The sequence below is a fragment of the Penicillium mononematosum genome, assembly GCF_028829835.1.
Source record: "Penicillium mononematosum strain IBT 11891 chromosome Unknown utg000005l:1.0-9366267.0:1.0-9372171.0, whole genome shotgun sequence".
NCBI lineage: Eukaryota > Fungi > Ascomycota > Eurotiomycetes > Eurotiales > Aspergillaceae > Penicillium > Penicillium mononematosum.
The window spans coordinates 759204-782194 of record NW_026643275.1 but is presented as its reverse complement, the minus strand read 5'-3'; the positions used below and the strand labels follow the sequence as shown (position 1 = coordinate 782194).

General features: G+C 49.2%; 7 protein-coding genes across 7 annotated transcripts; 3 read left to right on the top strand and 4 right to left on the bottom strand.

The window, feature by feature from the left end:
* Positions 1 to 1283: 1283 nt before the first annotated feature.
* Positions 1284 to 1814, top strand: N7519_008425 (uncharacterized protein; the record flags this gene model as incomplete). The annotated part of the gene is made up of 1 exon (XM_057295201.1): positions 1284 to 1814. The coding sequence occupies one exon, from the start codon at positions 1284 to 1286 to the stop codon at positions 1812 to 1814; it is 531 nt and encodes a 176-aa protein (XP_057143083.1).
* Positions 1815 to 2956: 1142 nt separating this feature from the next.
* On the top strand, positions 2957 to 6264 carry N7519_008424 (mannose-ethanolamine phosphotransferase GPI13; the record flags this gene model as incomplete). Its single annotated transcript, XM_057295200.1, is given in 3 exon segments — positions 2957 to 3058; positions 3072 to 3166; positions 3270 to 6264. 3 exon segments carry the CDS (start codon positions 2957 to 2959, stop codon positions 6262 to 6264), a joined length of 3192 nt encoding a protein of 1063 aa, XP_057143082.1.
* Positions 6265 to 7082: 818 nt separating this feature from the next.
* On the bottom strand, positions 7083 to 8506 carry N7519_008423 (serine hydrolase domain-containing protein; the record flags this gene model as incomplete). Its single annotated transcript, XM_057295199.1, has 4 exons — positions 7083 to 7504; positions 7562 to 7853; positions 7920 to 8056; positions 8116 to 8506. The coding sequence occupies 4 exons, from the start codon at positions 8504 to 8506 to the stop codon at positions 7083 to 7085; spliced, it is 1242 nt and encodes a 413-aa protein (XP_057143081.1).
* Positions 8507 to 8912: 406 nt separating this feature from the next.
* On the bottom strand, positions 8913 to 10135 carry N7519_008422 (glycoside hydrolase family 16 protein; the record flags this gene model as incomplete). Its single annotated transcript, XM_057295198.1, has 3 exons — positions 8913 to 9656; positions 9719 to 9996; positions 10045 to 10135. 3 exons carry the CDS (start codon positions 10133 to 10135, stop codon positions 8913 to 8915), a joined length of 1113 nt encoding a protein of 370 aa, XP_057143080.1.
* A 587-nt stretch (positions 10136 to 10722) lies between these two features.
* On the bottom strand, positions 10723 to 13031 carry N7519_008421 (Zn(II)2Cys6 transcription factor; the record flags this gene model as incomplete). The annotated part of the gene is made up of 7 exons (XM_057295197.1): positions 10723 to 11170; positions 11224 to 11456; positions 11510 to 11932; positions 11983 to 12299; positions 12361 to 12850; positions 12906 to 12929; positions 12984 to 13031. 7 exons carry the CDS (start codon positions 13029 to 13031, stop codon positions 10723 to 10725), a joined length of 1983 nt encoding a protein of 660 aa, XP_057143079.1.
* Positions 13032 to 14869: 1838 nt separating this feature from the next.
* On the bottom strand, positions 14870 to 19600 carry N7519_008420 (putative GTPase activating protein (Tsc2); the record flags this gene model as incomplete). Its single annotated transcript, XM_057295196.1, has 1 exon — positions 14870 to 19600. One exon carries the CDS (start codon positions 19598 to 19600, stop codon positions 14870 to 14872), a length of 4731 nt encoding a protein of 1576 aa, XP_057143078.1.
* Positions 19601 to 20521: 921 nt separating this feature from the next.
* Positions 20522 to 22558, top strand: N7519_008419 (uncharacterized protein; the record flags this gene model as incomplete). Its single annotated transcript, XM_057295195.1, has 6 exons — positions 20522 to 20551; positions 20609 to 20641; positions 20699 to 20801; positions 20860 to 20925; positions 20985 to 21291; positions 21344 to 22558. Exons 1-6 carry the CDS (start codon positions 20527 to 20529, stop codon positions 22556 to 22558), a joined length of 1749 nt encoding a protein of 582 aa, XP_057143077.1. The 5' UTR covers positions 20522 to 20526.
* Positions 22559 to 22991: the final 433 nt, after the last annotated feature.

Genomic DNA, 22991 nt, shown 5'->3' with positions numbered 1-22991 from the left:
ATAGCCTATTGCATTGTGATATTGTTACTCCGCATGTGATGCCTTTATATATATCCACCTAGGCAGACATCGGAGCTTGACACATTACTTTATTTTGGATTAACCCAATGGGAATGGGATTAGATATTAATTATAGTAATCGTTTCATGAAGAAAGTTTATAAAAGGTGTACAACATAGTAAATCATGGTTGTTGTTCAGGAAGACCTCGGTATAGTCCACCGACGAAGTCAACTTCACACATATGATACTATAATTCGACCTTTTGAAACTCAACAATCGTTCCTTGCTTCTTCTTGCTTATTCCCAACAAACAGTTGTTGCTATTTACAAATACTAACTGTTGTGTTGGGCTGACGCGTGCTAGGGCTTTGTTTATATGTCTCGAAGATCAGGTGCATGATCTCATCTCCCTCCACATACTTTTGAAACACTCATTTCCTGCTTTTTTTTTTTGCACGAGGATGGCCTCGAGAGAGCACGAATCATGTTACCATATACGGAGTAGGCAATTAGGCATCCTTCTATTTTACCGTAAACCCAAATCTGAGGGATTCACACTTGTGCGACCAGAATAAGTCCTAGCTATGACCCTATATTTTTACAAAAAGATTTACTCTTGGAAGTTATAATATAATATGATTATCATACTAGTTCATACAACACACTACCTACTTCATAGATTTATGCGAGTTTATGAGTTTATGAGCGTGGGCCTCAGGGGAACCAAAATAAACAGGCATAGTTCAGTGGAGCCGCCTGACGAATGAGAGGGCGCCAATTGCCCCCAGAGGGCCCGTTCTCCAGGCACTGAAAGACTGTGATTGGTCAACCCTTGTGGCCAAGAGGCCCCGAGCAACCCCAAGGAAGAACGCTAAGCTCTGAATAGCTTAGCCCTACACTAACAATAGCAAGCGTTCTAGGCTTACCTTCTCCTCTTCTCCCCTTCCTCCCTTTTCTGTTTTCCCTTTCATTCTCACCCCATCCCCTCCATTCTTTTCCTTCGCAGGTGCCAGCTTCACTCTTTCAGCGGCTCACCTTGCTGTCCATTCTTTCTTTAACTCACTTTCGTTTTCGACTCTTCGCCTTTTTTTTCGATCATCCCGTGACCGATTATTTGCACGCACATTCCATCGTGCTCGACTGTTTACTTCGCCGGATTGATTCCGTGACCTTCCTTGGAATCCAAAATCGACGATCACATACATATCTGTCGATTTCCGATCATACAGTCCTCAAACTCGGTATTGAAAATCCAACCGTCGACAACCGACAATCGACAAGATGAACAACCTATTCCCCCGCATCGTTGCTCGCGATGACAGCGACAGCGGACTTTCGAACACCATGGTCGACCTACTCATCGCTCTCCTGGTTCTCGTTCTGCTCTCCCTCGCCCTAGTCGGTGGTCTGCTCATCCTCCGTCGCAAGCGCCAGTCCCGGAACCAAAACGTACTCCCAGTCCACAATGGAGAGGCTCCCAACAGACGCCGCTTGACTATTTCCACGAATAAGACCGACTCCGTGCTTGTCTATGATGAGAAACGCAGCTTGATGGAAAACTCCGACAGCCCTCCACCTAGCCCTGTGCCAGAAATCCGCATTACCTTCCCAGAGGAAGAAGATGCGAGCGGAAAACGCACCTCTGGCCGCATGGTTGTTGTCCGAATCAGTGATGCGGGCAGCATCGGTTTGGAACCCTGCCATGAAGAGCTTCCACCCTACCAAAGCACTGATACCGGTCGCTTCCAGTCCCTGGACATTGAACGGATGGGCGGGTTGAAGGAGAAAGAGGAGACGAAGACATATCATTAAAGGCGTGTTTTCAAACCGACTGCCCAATTGACCGACCGTGTATCCCGCCCGCATAGCACTCAATTTCTCTTCAACCTTCGACGACTTATCAAAACATGACGAGTACCCTAGCAAACATCTTTTGCGATTTTACCTCTTACATACCCCTCCTTCCCTGATTTGGCCTACATGGCTTGCACATATGCCCTTCAGTTTCCATTTGGTCTCATCAAAGCACACCGTCGGATCCCCCTGTTTCTGGACAGACTCTTGGGTACTCCACGCTGCTTGGAGTCCAATATTCATCGAAGCTGGATCGTTCATAGCGAGGGCCTGCCGATTTTTTCTCTGCTTTCTGGCGTTTGATTTCTTAAGCCTGGTTCCTCATGTCTCTTTCGTCCCTGATACGTTCCTAGGGTCCGATATACATGTGACAATACTCCTGCTTTCGAGTTTCTCTTCTTCGTCCCCCTTTATGGGGTCCCATTTTTATGTTTTAGGGGCTCCCTCTATTTTACTTACCTTCTTATGTGCCTTTTTTTACCCGGTACTCGGCAGCTGGATAATGTATGTACTTAGTCCTCCTATGTTTCGCCGTATTTAGGCAAATCTGGAATCTATCCTTTCCTCAGAAGACTTTTTTTTTCCCCCCCTTCTTTTTCTTTCTCTGTGTGCATAGTGTCAGTGGGTGTATGGAGTACTTTATATGTAGTTGTGTATCCGCAGCCTGCCGGCCAATGAGAAACGCCGATGCCGAGTTCCCAACCCGTGGATTCCGCGACTGTCAGGGAAATTCGAATTTCTTTACTGAAACAGCTTTCTCCTTAATTGCGCTTTGTATACATTGCTCCTTTGAACAATGTGCATGATATAGCTTCTTGATACATAGGGAAGCCGTTCGACAGAGCACAGAAAGGGGTACAGACCTCCGCAATCTCCTCCGTCCCCCGCCTATACTTTTTCTTCGACTTCGATGGATCTCGCTTGAACCGGTTCAATCGGCTCAATTGTGCTTGCTCTCGGCTTCCCTGCCTCTGAAAAACACACCGTGTTCATCGCTCACGGTCCCTTCGGTGCCCCTTCGGCCTCCAGCAGCCAGATCTGCGACCTGGCGCGCCAGCTACCCCCGACCTCGACCTGAGACTATATAATAGACGTTGGAAATGGCAGTCACACCACCTGCAGGGCCTATGGGAACTAGCCAAAACCCCAGCGGCCCAAAAAGCGATCTTCTAGCTGCCACCCCCCCGCAGCTCCGACCAATCGTCTGGCGGGCAGTCCAAGCGGAAGCAAGATGGTCTGAAGGCGCTGGAGCTTGAGAATGAGTTCAAGGCCAAGCATTTTGGCGTGATGGGTGTTCTGGCGTGGATATTGTGAGTGGTTCCTTTTCAAGCCTAGCAGAGCTTGAGGTCCAAGGCCCACTGCAGGCTTGACGCGCTGAAAAATAAAATCGAACTGACGTTGGATGAATGATAGACTCTTGCATGTCGCCGGTATTTATCTGTTCACAAAAGGCTTTCTCCTCACGCGCATGGTCCTCGAGAACAAATCATCATGCGACATACTGCCTTTCGAAGACATTTTGGCCCAATCACAAACTACAGCCCTGGGGAGTAAACAGCAGAAGGGCTGCTGGCACGAGAAAACCTTCGACAAGGCCGTTGTCATCATAATCGACGCACTCCGCTATGACTTCACTGTCCCATTCGCCCCGAAGGGAGAGAGTGACACAGTTCACCTCTTCCACAACAACATCCCTGTCCTCTACGAGACCGCAGTGCAAAACCCTGCCAATGCCTTCCTTCTGCCATTCATCGCGGATCCCCCGACGACCACTCTGAACCGCCTGAAAGGCCTGACCACAGGAACCCTGCCTACTTTCCTGGAAGCAGGCTCCAACTTCGCTGGAACCGCCATCGACGAGGACAATCTTGTCGCACAGTTGCATAGCGCCGGGAAGAACTTGGTTCACCTCGGTGATGATACCTGGCAGGCACTGTTCCCGGGATATTTTGATACCAATCTCACACATGCGTACGACTCATTCAATGTCTGGGACTTGCACACCGTCGACAATGGCGTCACGGAGCATATCTTCCCGCTCCTCCAGCCAGAGAACAGCAAGAAATGGGATGTCATCTTTGGCCATTATCTTGGAGTAGATCATGCAGGCCATCGATATGGTCCTAACCATGCTGCTATGGCATCCAAGCTCCAGGAAATGGACCGCGTTATTCGCGACATCATTGCTGCGCTCGATGATGAGACTCTTCTGGTCGTTATGGGGGATCACGGAATGGACATCAAGGGCGACCACGGCGGCGAGTCTGATGACGAGGTTGAGGCCGCGTTGTGGATGTACTCCAAGCGCGGCATCTTCGGACGCACAAGCAAAGATACGCTCCTCCCGCCCCAATTCGCGCGCGACAGATTCGTGCCTCAGATTGACCTCGTTCCGACGTTGTCTTTGCTCCTTGGAATGCCCATCCCATTCAATAACCTAGGTTCACCTATTGAAGAGGCTTTCGCTGGCGCACGTGGGAACAACTGGGCGAATCTGGCGACTGTCAACCGGTTGGCTGCAGCCCAGGTCAAGCGATACCAGCACCAATATGCGCTTGCTAGAGGTGCTGGTGATGATGAAGAGTCGGCTTTGCTTTGGAATGCTGCAGAAGAGGAGTGGAAGTCTGCTTCCAAGGGCTTCTCATCCAAATCTACCGCTGCTCGCGCTAGCAATGAGCTTTTCCGCAAGTACCAACGTCACACTCTCGATATCTGTCGTGCATTGTGGGCTCGGTTCGATGTGCCAAGCATGATTCAAGGTGTTGTGATTCTCTTTGCTAGTATTATCTTGTTGATCATCTATGCACGAGGTTTGAAGACAGATCGGACCCAACTCACGTCTGACCTGCTTCAGTTCGCAAGCGTGGGTGCTGGCGTTGGTGCCGTGGCTGGTTCTGCATTTGGCCTGACCGGCCTGACCGAGATGTCGATGGTCGATGGAGCCGTGCTGCTGGCTGCCGCTGGAAGCATCCTCGGGGCCACGCCGGCTATCATCAAGAAGCCTAACATGACCCTGCCCCTTCCAAACGGCATGTGGGGATGGCTTGCGTTTTTCTTCACCGTTTCACAGTCTGTTGGATTTGCGTCGAACTCGTACACTATCTGGGAAGACGAAATTCTTCTTTTCTTCCTCACTACATTTGGCGTGTGCGCAGGTGTCTCCTCCATGCGGCAGAAGCAGACCACGGACCGCGTCTTAGGTGTATACCACTCTGTTCTGTTCGTGATCCTAGGCCGAATCGCATCTTTCTCTCGCCTCTGCCGTGAAGAACAGATGCCCTTCTGCCGCTCCACGTACTATGCTTCATCGACTTCTTCCACCTCCGCTCCCTGGCAGCTTACCATTCCTTTCCTGGTCACTCTCTTCCTGCCCAGCGTCGTGCGCTCCTTCTACGCCGGCTCCAAGTCCTATGAAGGCACGGCATCGCTATGGATCGGCTTTGCCTTCCGCTTCGGTCTCTTCGTCACCTCCCTATTCTGGGTTCTCGAAGGCGCCGACGACGGCGAGTGGCTACCCGTAAGCGAGGAAACCCTGAAGTTCGTTCGTGTCTTCCTAGCCCAGTTCGTCCTCGCCCTTGCGTTCGCAGCAGGCACTGCAGCATACTTCTACTCCAAGCCTTGCATCACCATCAACGTGAGCAAACCCACCGAAGATCCCAGCAGCCCACCGGCCCCTATAGTCGCCGGCCAGCAACAAGGCCCACGGACAAAAGTCACAATCCTCGGCTTCGGCAACATCTACGGAACCCACTTCTGCTTCGTACTCATCAACTTCGCCCTCGCCGTCATACTCATGCAGAAGCCAATGGGCCAAGGCGCCATCGCCCTCCTCCTCTGGCAAATCCTCTCTCTCCTCGAAATCCTCGACACAAACAGCCTAACCATGTCAAACTCTTCCATCGGCCCCGTCATACTCGGCGTCCTCGGTTCTTTCTACTACTTCAAAACAGGCCACCAGGCCACCCTCTCCAGCATCCAGTGGGAAACAGCCTTCATCCCCCTCACAACAATCCAATACCCCTGGTCCCCACTCCTCGTCATCCTCAATACTTTCGGCGCCCAGATCCTGGCTGCCATCGCCGTCCCCCTCACCGTCCTCTGGAAACGACCCCTCCAGACTCACGACCGTGTCCCCGCTTCCAACCCGAACAAGAACCCCGCCACACGCATCCTCTCCGATGTCGTACAGGCCGCTGGAACCCATATCATCTACTTGGCGACTATTAATCTCGCCACGACTATGTGGGCCGGCCATCTCCGCCGCCATCTCATGCTCTACCGCATCTTCAGCCCTCGCTTCATGATGGGCTCGGTGGTGCTGGCTGTTGTGGATGTCGTCTTGATGGTCTTTGCTGTCGGCGGTGTGCGTTGGAGTACTCTCAGTGTTGCCGAGATCTTCGGTTGGTGATGATGAGGTTTTGAAAAGGAACCATGGGCTGGGGAATACAAGTCCCAATCTCAGGTTGGACATAGAAAATGCAGAAAATGCACGCTTGGAAATGTGCATTTCCGTCCCCGGATCTCTCATCTCTCTTTCCATCGTCCAATCACTACATCTCTTCTTTTCTACGGCTACAGCCTTGTACACATCAAACCCTCGCATCTTTCCCTTTCTCTGCATCGCCTCGCTCTCACATTTGTACATGTGCTCTATATCACATTCCCCTCACTTCTCTTTCCTATCTCTTTTTGCTTCGACTATATATGTCGGTTGTTAGGTACTTTATTATAATCGTGACCACGGTCTGTTAAATAAACAAGCTTCACATAAAGTACGCCCAAAACACCCAAAAGAAAACAAGCCCACGGCAACACGCACGCCATCCCGGTTCAGGGTAGGTATTGCGTATGTATACACATAAGCAACAGGAGGTAAAATAGCCCTTCGTCGTTATCATTTCCTTACACAGAGACCCTTCTTCCTGGTCAAGACAATAATCAGCATAGAACCACAACCTTGGAATCTTTGTTAACATTTATAAGCAGGCATGGGCGGCTCTATCCATGGATGCTAGCTTCTACCCTTGGACATTTAATACATAGTCAGCATGCAATATCTAGTAAAACCTCCCCTAGCAATCTGATATGTTACTCTCTATAATTTCTCAATATGCGCTAGCAAAACGCTTATATATATTGCCCAAACACCTGGACATCATTGACGAGTAATATTTGGTTGAGAAGATGGGTGAAGATTGCGATAATGGTACATGTATGTACTCAATTTCATGCTGATCCCGCAAGACCCTTATAAACCCCCGCCTCGACGTCCTGGTACAGTTGGAACACTTGACCATCGCCAAATGGCAGAATTTGCGCGCATATCATTCCCGCCACACCATTTTCACGATCACACCACCAGAAAAGGTTCGGCAGCCCAGACCACTGTGCCGTCCTTAGAGAACGGCCCGTAGTGCCCCCGCTTAGCATGAAGGTCAGTCCCCATCCTTGGCGATCCCCGGCAACAGTTGGGTGTAGACCCGTGGCAGAGTTCGTTAGGTCCGGCTCTGCGTTGGCCATGTACTTTTCACGCAGGGGTGGAAGACTTCCGATTTGGTCGCTGAACATTTCCTCCACGGTGTCTTTATTCAGTAGCTGCTTTCCGGTGATTGGAGAAGTCCCGTTGTTAAGCAGTACAGTTAGAATCTCTGGACAGAGACGTTAGCCATTGAAGCGGGTGATATCACGAAAAGATCGAAACATACGGCAGTAATCTTGGGGTGTTGAGAAACATCCTGCTCCACCACTGTTGAATAATGACTTCACGTCGGTCTCGTTGTCCACTATCAGCGGTCGTCGGAGTAAATGGTTCCGGGAATGGATTCGGCCGGTCGAATCACGCTGGTGCATATAGGCTAGTCTGTTCTTCATCGTTGGAGTCGGGATCATCGATATCTCAGTAAGGCCCAGCGGTTCAAAGATGTATTGGTGGAAATATTCGTTCAGGGATTTTCCGGAGACACGTTCAATCACAATGCCTACCCAATCGATGCCTACCTGTTATATGGTTCACATTAGGTTAGTAGCTGTAGCCTTGTCACCATTGATCAATGTATTCATTACCCCATACTCCCAAACTTCTCCTGGCTGGTTCACCAATGGCTGTTTGAAGTCGCTAAGATGTCCCGCAAATTCATCGTAGCCAGCAGGGCGGCCGTAGTCTCGTAATTTGTGATTCATGAAGGCATATCCAAAACCAGCTATAGAGTGGTGTCAGAAAGCACTCTCAGATAGTATGTCCCCTATCGCAATTACTCACCCGTGTGACTCAATAACATCCTCAACGTGATGCCTCTTTTCTTGTCAACCAATTTCCCATCTTCTTGCAAGACTTTGACGTCCTTCAGCTCGGGGCAGATCTGCTCGATTTCCTTAGCGTCATCCAAGGAAAGCCGCCCCTGTTCCACCAGCTGCATGCACGCAATCCCGGTGATCAATTTCGTGCATGACGCGATCCAAAAGACATTGTCGGTTCTCATTGGCTCGGGACTTCCATGTCCTCTCTGTCCTCCTGCGTGGGAAAACATGAGCTTGCCATCTTTTCCAGCGACTGCGACAGCAACGCCTGGGATTCCATTGTCAAGATCGCTGCAAGCTGAATCAATTCGGTTTTTGAGGGCTTCTAGGGTGGTAGTAGGGAGTAGACCCATTTTGAAATAAACAAGGGTTGATAGTTGAAACGGTCGACAGGTGAATATGAACCCAAGGCTGGGGATGAGAGGCCCGGAAACGCATATGCCGATCTCACACAATGAACATTAAATCCGAGGTCGGAGCATCAAGGAGTTATCCTATACCCGACATCTGGCAGACTTCATATTTCCGGTGCGGGGGTAGGATAATTCCGAACTCCCCGGGCCGACCTCGGGATGTTTATTAGGGCAAAAGGTGGGGTACATATCCATGGATCCATTAGATGGTTTCCAGGGTTCTTTTGGTAGTAAACTGGTAAATTCTATTTAAATGTAGTAAGTATAGAGGTTAGAAATATACCTATCCATTCTATGACTGAGAAAGCATGGCTTAGCCAAAACTTTCCACTCTGGTATAGACAATCTACAGGAAAAGAAACCCGGAGACAACCGCAAGGAAAGACATGAATCCCGAACCACCAGCGGTCAAGTCCGAAGCCGCATTGAAAACCGGAGAAGCAGAGGGCGCACTGGGACGAGAAGAAACCGAGCCGGAGCTGGACGGTGTGGCTGTGTTAGCAGCAGTGATAAGGCTTCTACTAAATTCAGAACTGTTAGGTATAGCGACAACAGACGAGGAGGATGTGAAAACCGACCTAGAAGCGGAAGTCGTCTTCGAGGTAGTCGAGGAAGTCGAGGAAGTCGACGAACTCAAGTTAGTAGAACCAGTAGAACCAGTAAACTCGATACTCTCATAAGAACCACTTTGGTCAGACCAGGTGTAAGACTCAGCCGGGTTGTAGTTGACGATAGTGACGTCCTTGATATACATAGTGAAGGGCGACTTGCTGTAATCTGTTTCGCCGCCGGCCCATTGGATCGTGCCCTGCGCATTACTTGGGTCGCCGCCGGCCCAAATGCCGATGCGAACGTTCATGGGTGTCTGGGGATATCTGGTGCCGGATTGCGCGTCGTTGAAGGATAGTGTGCGGATGACTTTCCCGTCAACGGACCAGGTGGTGGTTTCTTTCGTCCAGACGACTTTGTAGGTGTGGAATGTCTCTTGCGGTGTCGAGACAGGCTCCCAGATTGCGCGGTCGTATGTCGTGGTATCTCCTTTTCCGAAGTAGTTTGTCTCGATTTGGGTCGTGTCGCCACCGACGGCTTCCTGAATTGATATTGAGGTTAGATATATAGGAAGCAGGAGAGAATGGGCATATAGTCACTTACCCAGTCAATCTCGTCAAGATCATCCGACTCAAGCACGATACTGCTGACGATGCCAGTGCCGGGGGCTGCTTTCATGGTGACCGAGACTTCGCCGAAGAAGATGTAGAAGTCGGATTGGATGGTGGGAGCATCGCCTTGCTTGTTGACGGTAAACTCGGCGCCGCTTGAGCCCGTCTTGACGTTGCCGGCAGTAGTCGTCCACTGATCTAGATCCGAGCTCTTGGTGAAGTCGAAAGTTTGTCTCGACTGGGTTGTGCCAACATTGGCCGGGCAAGTTTCTATAGCATGTCAGAAGGTGCTGTGTTTTGGATTACAGTGTGAAATACTCTGCATGGGATTGCAGTCGCTGAATGTTTGGCCTGAGACAAGAGTCGCGACAGCCAAGCCTGCAGCAGCATACTTCAAGTAGCACAGCATTTCATATATCGGATTGATATAGGAATGGAAATATGTATAAGAGACAAGGAGAACGAATGAAAGAAAGAGTCGAGGTTAACAACCAAGAGTAATGACAGGCAGTTCCCGGAAAAGACAGTATGGTAGAGCTAAAGAGAAAGGAGGAACTGGAGTGTTTTAATATAATAACTACATATGTACTCCGTACTCCGTGCTCCCGTCCCTAAGTGTCTATTCCCTGAGACATGTACTTTCGTGCCGGTTATTTATAGTCGGGGCTAAATACTTGCCCGATGAGACTCGGCTGTGTATTTTCGTTCCAATTTCAAGAGTTATGGCCCTGAATAGATTGACATTACTTTCAACAATATTCAGAGTCTGATAGGGTCCAATTGGCTCGGCCTTTTGGGTTTATTGCGTGGAATTCGTCATGGTGTAAGCAGGCTATGCACCCAAAAGGGGAACAGAATTTGCAATTTCACTTCAGCCCTATGTTTATTTGTACGGAAAACATGAAATCGAGCATTGTAATCAACTGACAACCAAGTACAGTATATATTACATTCAAGAACCTATGCGCGAGATACTTGAGACCGCATAAAAGTGAATCAGATGCTAGAATCGTTTCCAAACTCAGGAAAATGATCGCTAAAGGGTGTGAACATCTCATTCTCCGGAAAGATGGACAGCATCCCAGAGAAACCCTCCATTCCAGACGGTAGGGATGGGGCAAAAGGAGGAATGGCGTCAGCCGTCGAATAGAGAAATAGGCTGTCAGGCATCCAATGCAATGTATTCGAGTGAGACTGTGCGGGCGGTACTTGATGATCTCGAGTTACCACCATTGGATTAGACTCATCTTCAAAAACTTTCGCAGCGAGAGATAAAAAGGGACGGAAGATTGCGCGCACTTGGATAATTGGACGACTTGTCGTTTCAATGCGTGTCAAGCAATCGGCAATCGTTGTCATGAGTTTGAAATCATCAGTATCTGATGTTGCGACGACATTGCAGAATAACACAAAGTATGCGGTGATAGGGTAGACGAGAAGTGTCCTGGACATTTAGTCAGAATTCATTCCAACTTTCATGTGAAGAACATAGCTTACCAGTGCAACAGGGCCACCGTGCCTTGCCTTTCGGCTGATATACATATCGACACCAGTGAAGATATGCCATGGTGGGCTTCTAACAAACACTGCTTCCTTATGCCAACGGACTGGTTTACGGCACCTCCAGTGATATGGAAGATGGTGGTCATGACCGAATGATAGGCGAATTGAAGAGCTGATATTTCAGACTGAGCATCTAGCCCTTTCCACGCTGGATACGGGCCCGAGATCTAAATAATGAGTCAGTGATGCGAGTAAAAACGTATCCAAGTATGTCCCTTACTCGCTCGATCCTCTCTTGGATTTGTTGCATATTCACCAACCAATGTTTGCCCATTCCATGTGAAGATGATAAACCACCTGTCAGCATCGAGGAGTGCCACGTAAGGTACGGCAGCACAGCAGCCTGTACTCCAGCAAGACTCATGTAGATCTGAAAGAGGTCTGACGTGGAGTGTTGACGGCTGGATTGGTCGGAGGTGAAGTGTCCAATTTCAATATCAAGTAAAGTCTCGAATCTCCCCACCTTGAAAGCAAAATTCTTATCCAGGACATAGCACCAGGCGACACAGTAATATTCTTCTTCACTCACAGTGCCTCTGGTCTTCATGGTAGTGTCAAGGCCCAGACTGACACACACCCTGCAGGCAGCTTTGGTAAGTTCCCAGCATGCAGTGATGTCCCCGGATCCTTGATAGAGGAATATCTGATTTTCATTAGATCTGATACATTCTTTCCAGGATTGTAAATACTTACACCGGAAAGAAGCGCCTGCAAGAGTCCGAGCGACGGAGTCTTTAAGAGAGAAATGCTTCGAAGGGCTACTTTTGCTGAGGCCTGGAATTGCACCACGCTATGTGTCATTTCATGGGTCAGCTCACTGTCAATTCCAGTGTTGGTGATGGCAGTCAGAAACTTGGAAGCCACAGCATTGACGCAAACAGTGCTGATGAGCACGTCGTGAGGCGATCCAGTCCTATGAAGCAAAGTGAGCCCCATTTGCTTTAGTGTTGCTTCAGATATGTGTCTGAAGTAGTCCCTAACAAATGGGCCAAGGCTCGACTCCTTGATGTCTATTGAAATATGTCAGAATCAGCCAGTCCCATTGGTTGAGCACCAAGCAATGAGAGGTACCTTTTAACATCCAGGCTAATAATTCAAAAGAAGGCGTTCTTATTTGTTCTTCGACAGTGATGTCACTAACAACGTGCACCGGGTCCTCAAAACTCTCGGAGAGTTGAGAAGCCAGCCGCAACCCAGATTCCAAGATCTGGCGGCGATTGATGGTGAGCCATTCCAGATGATCCAGGTGATATTGAATGGTTGTATGGGCATCACAAAGCGAGAGAGGCTTATCGTAACCCGAAGATGCCCCGCGAGACTGGTGATAGTCCAGCCTGGAGTAGCTGTCGTATATGGCTGCAGAATAATCGCGTGGTCCTAATAATGAATTTTGCGGATCTTGAGGGTTTGTGGCCTGGGGTGATTTTGGACGTATTTGGCCTCTGTTTTCTATCACTGCTAGCTGAGTAGTGTTCCTTGCTCGCTTCCTGACTCGCAGACGAGAGCATGTGGTATTGTTATCCTGGCAATTACCACATGGGTTGCCTCTGTCACAACGGACCTATGTTTGGTTAGGGCTATTTCCCATACGGTCTTATAATGAAGCTCAATCACACCTTTCGAGAGAAGCACGAATCACACTTTGGCAAGTTGTTAGCATTACTCGCATAGTAGCAATTGTAAGAGTCGCGTACCACTGAAAGAGGTTTAGGATGATTCTTAAGTACTGGCCCTGGTGACATTCTGGCGAGCAAGAGACATAGGACATTGAGCGAGCATGGGAGACGAAGAAAAATGTGCCATTCTGTACTTTTAAGTCAAGGGATATATATTGAAGCGCAAACCTCTAAACTATTCCTATAGTCCTATAGATCGCTATCGAGCTTGATATTCCATAAAGAAGCTTGTAGTCCCACTTCATTGCTTCTTTATGGGGCTCCAAGGGGGCTCTGCTGTTGAAGACTTGTTCTGGTTGGACAACAGTGATCCGATGTGTTCTTCATTTCTGATTTAAACTATTTTGTTCCTATTTTTATAAATTTTTATACATTTAGAACTGTGCTAAGCCCCTAACTGTTCCAAGATTCGCTTCATAACCGCGTGTCCGTCTTGGCGCGGGTATATATACAGCCCTACATTCCGAGCTCCGTGGCCCGATCGGATATAGTGGCCTATTATTAGCCACGGGTGTGTGTCGGGTTTTGGAGAAACTGTAAGGAGATGCTCACATTCAGTACATCTAAAATGGTTGAGGGCTTTATACCAGGATTGTGTCATAGTCTGTTCATGATTTGTAGTACACAGTGAATATCAATAGACATTGCAAAGTCCTCGATTCCACTAATAATTTCACAAAAGGAACCCACTTGTCTACTATAAACTATTGTTCCCACAGGAAATTGTTGATTAGAGATTAAGAGCAAAGATCCACTTGTTCAAACCCTGTTCCTGATCGACATCAGGTTTCTGCAGCCCCATAAAATCCGATTGGGCCGTCTATAATTATTCGGTATAAGCATATTCTATACCAGACAGAGCAATAGACCAGCAGATCTCGGGTATAGATACTGCCCAAGAAATAGGTATAAGTAGGCCCTGCTGTTGAACTGATACATCGCAGCAGACAAGTCTCTTCCAACTATCTTCAATCCTCATTCAAACAATCCTCAACCTCCAGAACCTCTGCCATCATGCGTTTCACCATCCTCACTGCTCTCGCCTTCATTGGCCTTTCTATGGCTACCTCGGTATCAACCCTTTCATACCTATCATATCCTATTCAATGCTAATTCCATAATAGATCCCCTCCGGAGGAAAGTGCAAGCAGGATGGAAGCTTGGGTAACTGTGAATCAAACCTCTGCGTGGTATGGCCCTGACTATAACACTTTGCGAAAGCCAGAAGATGCTAATTCCATTCTACAACAGCAACTGGCTGACCAGCCATATGGAAAGTGCAAATAAGCTTGCACATGGAGAAAAGTACCTTTACAGTGTACAGAATCAAATAGGTTGACTACAGACAATGCGGGGCCACTTTCCTTCATATCATACCGCTAGCATATAGAAACACCGTTTGTTTCCACAATCAACTGATGTAGAACATGTGCTGGTAAGCTGTGGCGAGAAGAAGCTCTGTCTGCAAGTTTGAGGAAGACTGCTGGGCTGAAACAAGGCCTGGGTTAAGATCTGTAAAAAGGCACCATTATGTCAAGTTCTAGTTTAAAACACTGATTTATTCACTAAAACCCTAATCCTAATCGCGACAGCGCTGACAGGCAAGAAACATTGAAACGAAAAACTTTTGGAGGGGTATTCACAAATGCGACAATTGTCTTGCATCAAGAAAAAAACACAAGATGATGTACATGAAGTCGTTTCTAGGGGTCATTGGTCATCGAGAGGGGAAAGGATTGGGTTATTTCTCGTTAGAGGTAGAGGTGGTGTAAGATAAGGAGACAATGGATGGAAGTGAGAGGAGAGGGTGTCTTGTAGATATGGGCAGTAAAAGGAGAAGAGGATAGACATGGAGGTCATCCCGCCCAGGATTGTCATCGGCAAGACTCAGTAAGAAAGACGGATCAGCGGGCCCAGCGTGAGAAATCCAAATTCCGGAGAATGTTGGTGTCAGCCGCTGCATTCCATTCCGCAGCGAAATCGGTCTGTACTTGAGGTGCACGAGAGGGTAGTTCCTCCGAGAAGATATTGGGTTTCGTATTCCGCCGCAGACCCGGATAAGTCCCTTCGGCGGCCTCAGAGCCTTGGCTTTGGGCTTTGAGAGCCCGCTCGCGGACTTTCTTGATTTCTCGCAGACGGGTGGTCCAGGACGAGGTATGTTCACCACCCTTGTTGCTCCAGACAAGCGAGAAGACGGACGCATTGAGGGCAAGAATGCGAACAAAGGCTGCCAAGTTCTTGCCGGAGATGACCTTTGGAGTCGCAGCAGGTGAGACGTCTGGGAAGCCGGGCTTACTCATGACCTGCACGCTGTAGTAGAGCTTCTGCGGATCTGTCTCACCACTGGCATTGCCACTTTCGTCGTAGGCAATCCGAGATGATGGTGTGATGACAATGTTGACAGAGTTGAACTCGGACGGAATTGTGTCAAAGTTGAAGGGCAGGTTGGATCGGTTGAACACGATGGTGACGTGGTTATTGCCAAGGTTTCGTTTCTTGTTGACGCAGGCCGGGTCACGGTCAAAGTCCGTAGGCATCATCGTTGCAACATGATACACAATTTCAGTCACACGATCCCGCCAAGCGTAGGTGTAATCTCCATCAGTATCGGCATACAATCCTTGCGGATTGAATTGGGGATTCCGAAGGGACACTTTGGTTCCCAACCCCGACAGCAGATTTTCGTAATCCGCAGAACCACCAGTGTTGGCCAAAATATCCGCCTCCTTTGTCTGACCATTGTCAATGTATACAACGCCAATCCGGTGACCATCCACAATGTCGGTGCGATCAAAGTTACTAATCGCACGTCGAGTGATATCGTCTTCCGGAACTGGGATGGGTTGCATGACCGTAGGCGTAGGGAAGGCGGTGGCAGTCAATTGAAGCATGATATGACTCGGCAGGACTGCCGTGCGCATGGAGTCGGAATGCAAATGGGCATCTGGAGTTGGAGGAACTTGATGCGGCAGAACTGGGGCCGTCCGCTGTTGATAGACAGAGTATGTGGTACCCGATGCCTGGCGCTTCGTGATCTGAGACAATCCAGATAGTCCGGCGCTCTCGACGGTGACGATACTCATGCCGACAATCCATGACTTCTTTGCAACTGGACCATCTTCAGGGGAAGGGGGGAAGCTTTCGAAGGGGATGGTCTCTCCGAGATCCGAATAAGCGACTCGCTGCATCAAATCGATGAATACTTGGCTTTGTTCTTCTACCACCTCTTTTCCATGTTCGTCGTGATATATGAGTCTGCTGGTGATCCAATTGACATGTTTGGGTCGATCCTGGAGTTTCAGAGACAAGAACCAGAAGACCATGACATGGTAGGTGAGGTTCGAGATATACTTCGACATTCCATCTTGGGAGGTCTCGACAGCTTCAGCTGCATGGGCGGCAATTTCCTTTGCCCCGGCACTGAGTCTAGACTGAGGAGGTTGGGCTGACAGAGAGGCCCTTGCAGCCAATTCAGAGGCTTTGTACCGATGCTCTCGAGAGGTCTGCAAAAATCGAATGCAGATGCCGAACACAGTGCGGATCTCCTCCTCGCGCAAGTTGACGTAGACAGCGGGCAACCGGGCAAGCAGGGCCAGGAGCTCCAAAATGTGGACAGCAATGTTTGACATGGTGATCACCTTTGACATCCTATCAAGAATGCTGTTCAATGATTTCGTGACTGACATTGGGATTTCATAGCAACAGAGTGACAGTGCTTGAATGCACCCACGGGATGTGCCGCCCCATGATCCAATGATACCCTGCATGAAAGCTCGGACAAGATCATCCTCTTCACTCTTGGCAAAATGTTCATGATAGCTGACAAGCATGCAAAGCGCATCGAAGATGCAGGCAGCCACATCGCTCTTCTTCAGTCCAGTGGTCTCAGGAGGCTCGTGGAAGGTTCCATTCTTGACCTGATCACACAGAATGCTGCGAAGGAGCGTGATCTGAGGGATAGCATCTCTGAAAAAGTCTTTGTTACCAAGCTGAGGTCCTATATGAGTAAGAATGTAGCTGTAAACATCCCAGTCGACTTCTCGTTGCAACAAGGTGATCACAACTTCGAGCCACATTTTGACCTTCAACAGCCCCGTGGTTCTTGTTATTGTCGTTTCTGATTCGGCGGGGTTAGAATCCTCCGGGTGGGCGTAGGCAAATACGACAGGACTAGACTCTCCAGATGGTTGCTCCGGAAGCACTTGTGGCAGAGCATATGTCCACACTGGGGCCGTCAGCTTTGATCCACGGGCAGAGATAGAGCCACGTCCCTGGGCCGACTTCGACATTGGAGTTGGCGCAGACTCTCTCATTGGAAGCTTTCCGGTTGGTGAGACTGGTGAGTTATCTTGCTGAGGAATCTCGCGGGTGGGGCTATCGCTGGGGGCCTGTAATTTAGAGCCACCATCGAGATTGCGACCCAGTACGTTCATCAAGAAGTCACTCTCCGATGTTGATATGACTGTGACTGACCCAGCCGAGTCACATCGCAGTCGGAAAAGTAGTTTTAAGACCGTCAAACGCGAGTCTACTGGTCGACTTGGAGATTGAGCAATGTCTAGAAGTGCCTCGAAAACCATCACAGCTTTGGTTGAGGAGAGGTTCAAGGCACGCAGCATCATCTTCACAAGGCCCACAGCACAGACGTTTGTCAAGCTTAACTCCAAGACACTAGTGGTGGATGTACGGCGTTGAGATCCATGGCTCGGAGGATGCTCGCGCGGTTCGTCGCGATGGAGTTCCGCCTGCATCGGCGCTCCAATAGTGCTTATCAGCAACTTGAACATATCATCATCACTGTATTGTATAGCCGGGCCCGTTAACAAAGACACCAGGGACTCCAAAAAGAGAAGATCATATTCTGCCGAGAAATCCTTCAATAGGAGCCCGAGAAGACCGTGTTCGTGAGAGAAAAGCAAATCCTCATGGCCGGATAGAGCTTCTTTCAACGTGTCCAAAGCTAGGATGCGGATGTCCGAGCTTTGTTTTCGTGGTTGAACAAAACACTCGACCAGCTCACGGCAATGCTGAGCCCAGTCTGAATTGTTGGAAGGATGGCAGATTTTGTCTTCTCTCATCGAATGGATGATGAGCTCAGCCTGTGGAGGCTCAATGTGCTGGTGTATCTTCATGAGGAACCGGACCGCATGTTGTTTTTGCTCTCTGTTGAGTTGTTCCCACTGAGATTCAAGAGCAGAAGCAATACGGATGAGATTTGCCAAAATGTAGGATTTGGTCTCGTCGTACGTAGGTTTGCCCTGAGGGCTAGTGGTAGAAGTGGGGGATGGCGCTGACTCGTCCACGAGCCGGCGAGAACAGAGTATGATAAGATTAACAAATGCCGTCCAATCTCGTTCCAATGCGACTCGAACATAGTCTCCTTCCAGAATGTTTAGACACAGATCCAACATGTCGGCATCCACTCTGCTGTCATCCTTTTGGGCAATGACTTGCAATGATTCCATCAGCTGATCAAAGGGAAGCTGGGGCATGCCATCTTGGCCATAAGCACGAACAAAATCCGAGAACACATAAAGTGTGCCACGGAGAACATTCAGGTTTCGACTTTGTTCGACGGCGCACGAATCTCTCAGGAAGTCATGGAGTGTGTTTACCATCTCTGCCTGTCTTCGTGATTTGGCTAGACTGCGCACTGCTCGTGATGTGGGCCCAGAGAGGGGTTTGACTGACGCATGGATGCTGCAAAGGACTTCCAAGAGAGTTGGGAAGCTTATGTCAGGCACATCGGCATACATAATGACAGCGTCAAACACGGCCAAAGAGTTCTTTATATCCGCCGCGACACTGGTCCTCCTGCAAGTTGTAAATATTTCCGTGAGGAGAGTTTCGATTTCCTCCTGGGTTGGCTGTTTTCGCTGCAAAGTGATCAGGTCGACCGCAAATTGGAAGAGATCTGCGAACACTGCTTCATCGTGACTAGGTCCATGTGGTTTAACCACTTTTCCCTTTTTCGCCTTCGCTCGAGCAGATGCGATTGTCTCATAAAACGGAACGATCCAGGAGGAGATGATATGGAGAATTGAGGAGCTCGCGAAATCCAATTTCCTACCATGATCTGATAGGGAGATCAACGACTGTACGCGGGCAGCAATCACTTCTGGCTCGGTTGGAGAAGCTATCGATTCAAAGACCAGCCGCCTAGCTGACGGAGACAAATCTTGACGGGCTGCAATCGCTTCTAATAATCTGGCACCACTTTGCTGAGCATCCGGCGAGCTTTCATGATGCAAAAGGTACTCGGCAGCCTCCCACAGCACCACGGACTGGTCGGAGCTGAACCATGAGAGACCCTTTGATAAACCGTCCGCCTCCTCGATCGCCTGTGCTAGATTTTGCCTTTGGGACAGATTGTGGAGTGACGTCTCGAAATCCAGGCCACTGGGAGTGTCCGAGGAACTCGACACAACACTGCCACGATGCATTGATTCGGATCCGTGCGCACGCCGAGTTGTTCCGCGACTATCCGTGTGAGACAGCGAGTCGCTGCTGCTTTCCTGTAATGAGACCGGGGAATGCGATTTGGGTCGACCAACGCCTAGAGTTTTGAAGACATCTGCGAAGCTAGTTGACGAGGGTTTGTGCTGGGAGAACTGTGGAACATCATCGGAAGACATCCGCTGCAGTGGCCGAGGGAGAGAGTCAGGCGGACGTGGTTTGTGAACTATTTGACAGCCAAGTTAGTCCAGGTATTGCATCATCCACGACAGACAACATCGACGGGCAGATAGGAAAGTTTTACCCTTTAGAAGTTGGCAAATAGGAGCTACTAACTACATAGGAAGTTCCTATGACCAGAAAATGCACATGCAGGGACTCAAATGATGCCTAGCAAGCTGCGACAATGGGCATTTGGTGATCAATATCGGCGCGCCAAACGAGCCTGATCGGCAGCTGATAGGGAATTGGACCGGGATAACAAGGTCAGATGATGAATATCAATAGAACCAGTACCCCACCAGATCGATGACACAACAAGCAAGTGATGTGATGTGGATTGAGGGGGGGTTATCAATCACGCATCGGAGATGAAGATATTCCAGCCCAATCACCTGATGTACTTAGTACTGATTGTCACACACCGCCCGGAATGTGTGGCAGAAGGGGCGGTGAGGGTGAGGCTAAGTTCAGACTTGTGACTCCGTACATGTACTTTTGCTAGTGCTGAGCGTGAAAGATTCGAGGCTATACATACAGGTAGCCATGAGCTCTTTATATGTAGATTTTTGGAGGGATTCCTTTCTACAGAGTACATACTATTGAAGACCATTTTGATTCGTTCAAATCACATGACTCACAGTTATCGGGAAGGCAGAAAAGTCAATCAAAGTGGGGGGGGCGGTGACCACGGAAAGGCGGTTTTTTTACAGCATCAAAAATTATTTGATTCTTTCTTCCCCCTTGGCAGAAGCCAGGAACGGCACCCTACATTTCTTTTCTTTTTTCGAGGGTCTTTGGTTATACTGGTCGTTCTTTTTTAAACTCAATATCAAATCTCACATATCTTGTCTCAGTCGGGTCTTTCATCTCCACCATCACCAGGATGAAGTACGTCGTGGTTTCTGGAGGTATTTATTCCGAGCCGATCTCCTAGGAACAAGCAGTAACTGACTCATGTATAACAGGTGTCATCAGTGGCATCGGGAAGGGCGTAATTGGTACACCTCTCTATGAATCGATCTAGGAAAAAAGCCGCTCGGTCTAACTTTCTCCAGCCTCGAGTACCGGATTGCTGCTGAAGACTCAGGGTGCCCGAGTCACCTCGATCAAGATAGATCCCTATATGAACGTCGATGCGGGAACTATGGCCCCTACCGAGTACGTGTTTGCTCTCAATTTCCATTTCTGAACACTGTTCCTGATATAAATTTCTTAGGCACGGAGAGGTGTTCGTGTTGAACGACGGTGGCGAAGCGGATCTTGATCTCGGAAACTATGAGCGGTATGTTCTTTTCTTCATGGGTCAAACAACCCAAGACTAATTGATATTCTGCGGTCTAGCTACCTTGGAGTTACCCTTGGAAGGGATAACAACATCACAACCGGGAAGGTCTACAAGCATGTGATCGAGAAGGAGCGCCGCGGCGATTATCTTGGACGTACGGTGCAGATTGTGCCGCACTTGACAGACGCTATCCAGGAATGGATTGAGCGTGTGGCTAGAACACCCGCTGACGACACCAACGAGGAGCCGGATGTTTGTGTTATCGAGCTTGGTGGCACACTTGGTGACATTGAGAGCGCTCCGTTCGTTGAGGCACTGCGCCAGCTGCGCCGTCGGGCTGGCAAGGACAATTTCGTCCAGATCGTATGTTTAATAACTGACAAACCATTCGACTCCAACTCTGACTCTTTTCTAGCATGTTTCTCTGGTGCCCGTCATCCACGATGAATTGAAGACCAAGCCTACCCAGCAGGCTATCCGGGATGCTCGCTCAGCTGGATTGAGCCCAGATCTTATTGCATGCCGTTGTGAGAGACCCCTAGACAAGGCTACCACCGACAAGATCGCCATGTTCTGCCAGGTTGAGCCAGAGCAGGTGATTGGCGTGCACAATGTCAGCTCTACCTACCACGTCCCTCTGCTTCTCGAGGAGCAAGGCTTCCTTGGTGTTCTGAGTGACCTTCTCAGCATCAAGAAGGTCGACATCTCTCAGACTCAGGTTCTCAAGGGTCAGTCCACTTGGAAACAGTGGAAGACCCTTACGACTGCGCAGGAGCACACTTTCGAAACTGTCAACATTGCTCTCGTTGGCAAGTATGTCACTCTCCACGACTCTTACTTGTCCGTCATCAAGTCCCTGGAGCACGCGGCTATGGCTTCCCGCCGAAAGCTTAACATCATTTGGGTTGATGCCTCGCACCTTGAAACCGAATGGGAGGAGACCAACTCCAAGGAATACCACAAGGCCTGGTATGATGTCCACACTGCCCATGGAATATTGGTCCCAGGCGGCTTCGGTACCAGAGGCACCAATGGTATGATGCGCGCTGCCCACCACGCCCGTACCAAGAACAAGCCTTACCTTGGTATCTGCCTGGGTATGCAGATTGCAGTGATTGAATACGCCCGTAACGTCTGTGGGCTCGAGGGTGCCAACTCGGTTGAACTTGATGAGCGTACCACCCACCCGATCGTGGTGTACATGCCTGAGATCGACCAGGTGAACCTCGGCGGTACTATGCGTCTTGGTTCCCGTCCTACCCTCTTCCAGGAGAATTCCGAATGGTCTAAGCTCCGTTCTCTCTATGGATTGGACCGCACTTCTGTCGATGAGCGCCACCGCCACCGCTATGAAGTCAACCCCGAGTATATTGATCAGCTCCAGGCTGCCGGTCTCCACTTCATTGGCAAGGATGACCGGGGTGAGCGCATGGAAATTGTCGAGCTGAAGGACCACCCTTGGTTCGTGGGTGTTCAGTTCCACCCCGAGTATATTTCTCGTGTGTTGGCACCCAGCAAGCCATTCCTCGGATTCCTTTCCGCCGCGGCCGGCTGTTTTGACCAGGTCAAGGCTTTGTCGCAGGCGAAGGAGATGGATTTGGCTAATGGGGTCAGCAACATTGTTGTCTAAGCATTAATGGTTCCAAATGATGGTTCCATAGGAGTTTGTAATTTTCACGAAAAAGCATTATGAATATAGAGAATTGAATAAAAATACTTACCACTTAATACTACTCTCCGATTGTACGTCTCCCGATTTTAATACTCCATACAGAGCGCAGAGTCACTGCGCAGAATATCAAGTCTCATGCCTGAGGCAGAGAGAGGCTCAAGCATGTGACGTTCTAACCATATTGGGACTAGCGTACTTTCAGTGTTTATGTGGGCTGCTACAATTTATTGAGCGCTCGCATTATTATCTTTGAGCTTTGGATCTTTTATCTTTTTCCTCCTGCGGTAATCAGCACTTCTGATCACCTTTGAATCTTCTGAATACTTAATTCCTACCTGTTCACATCTATCTTTTTCTCTTTCCCTTTCCTCATCTATCCCCTCTCACTTGT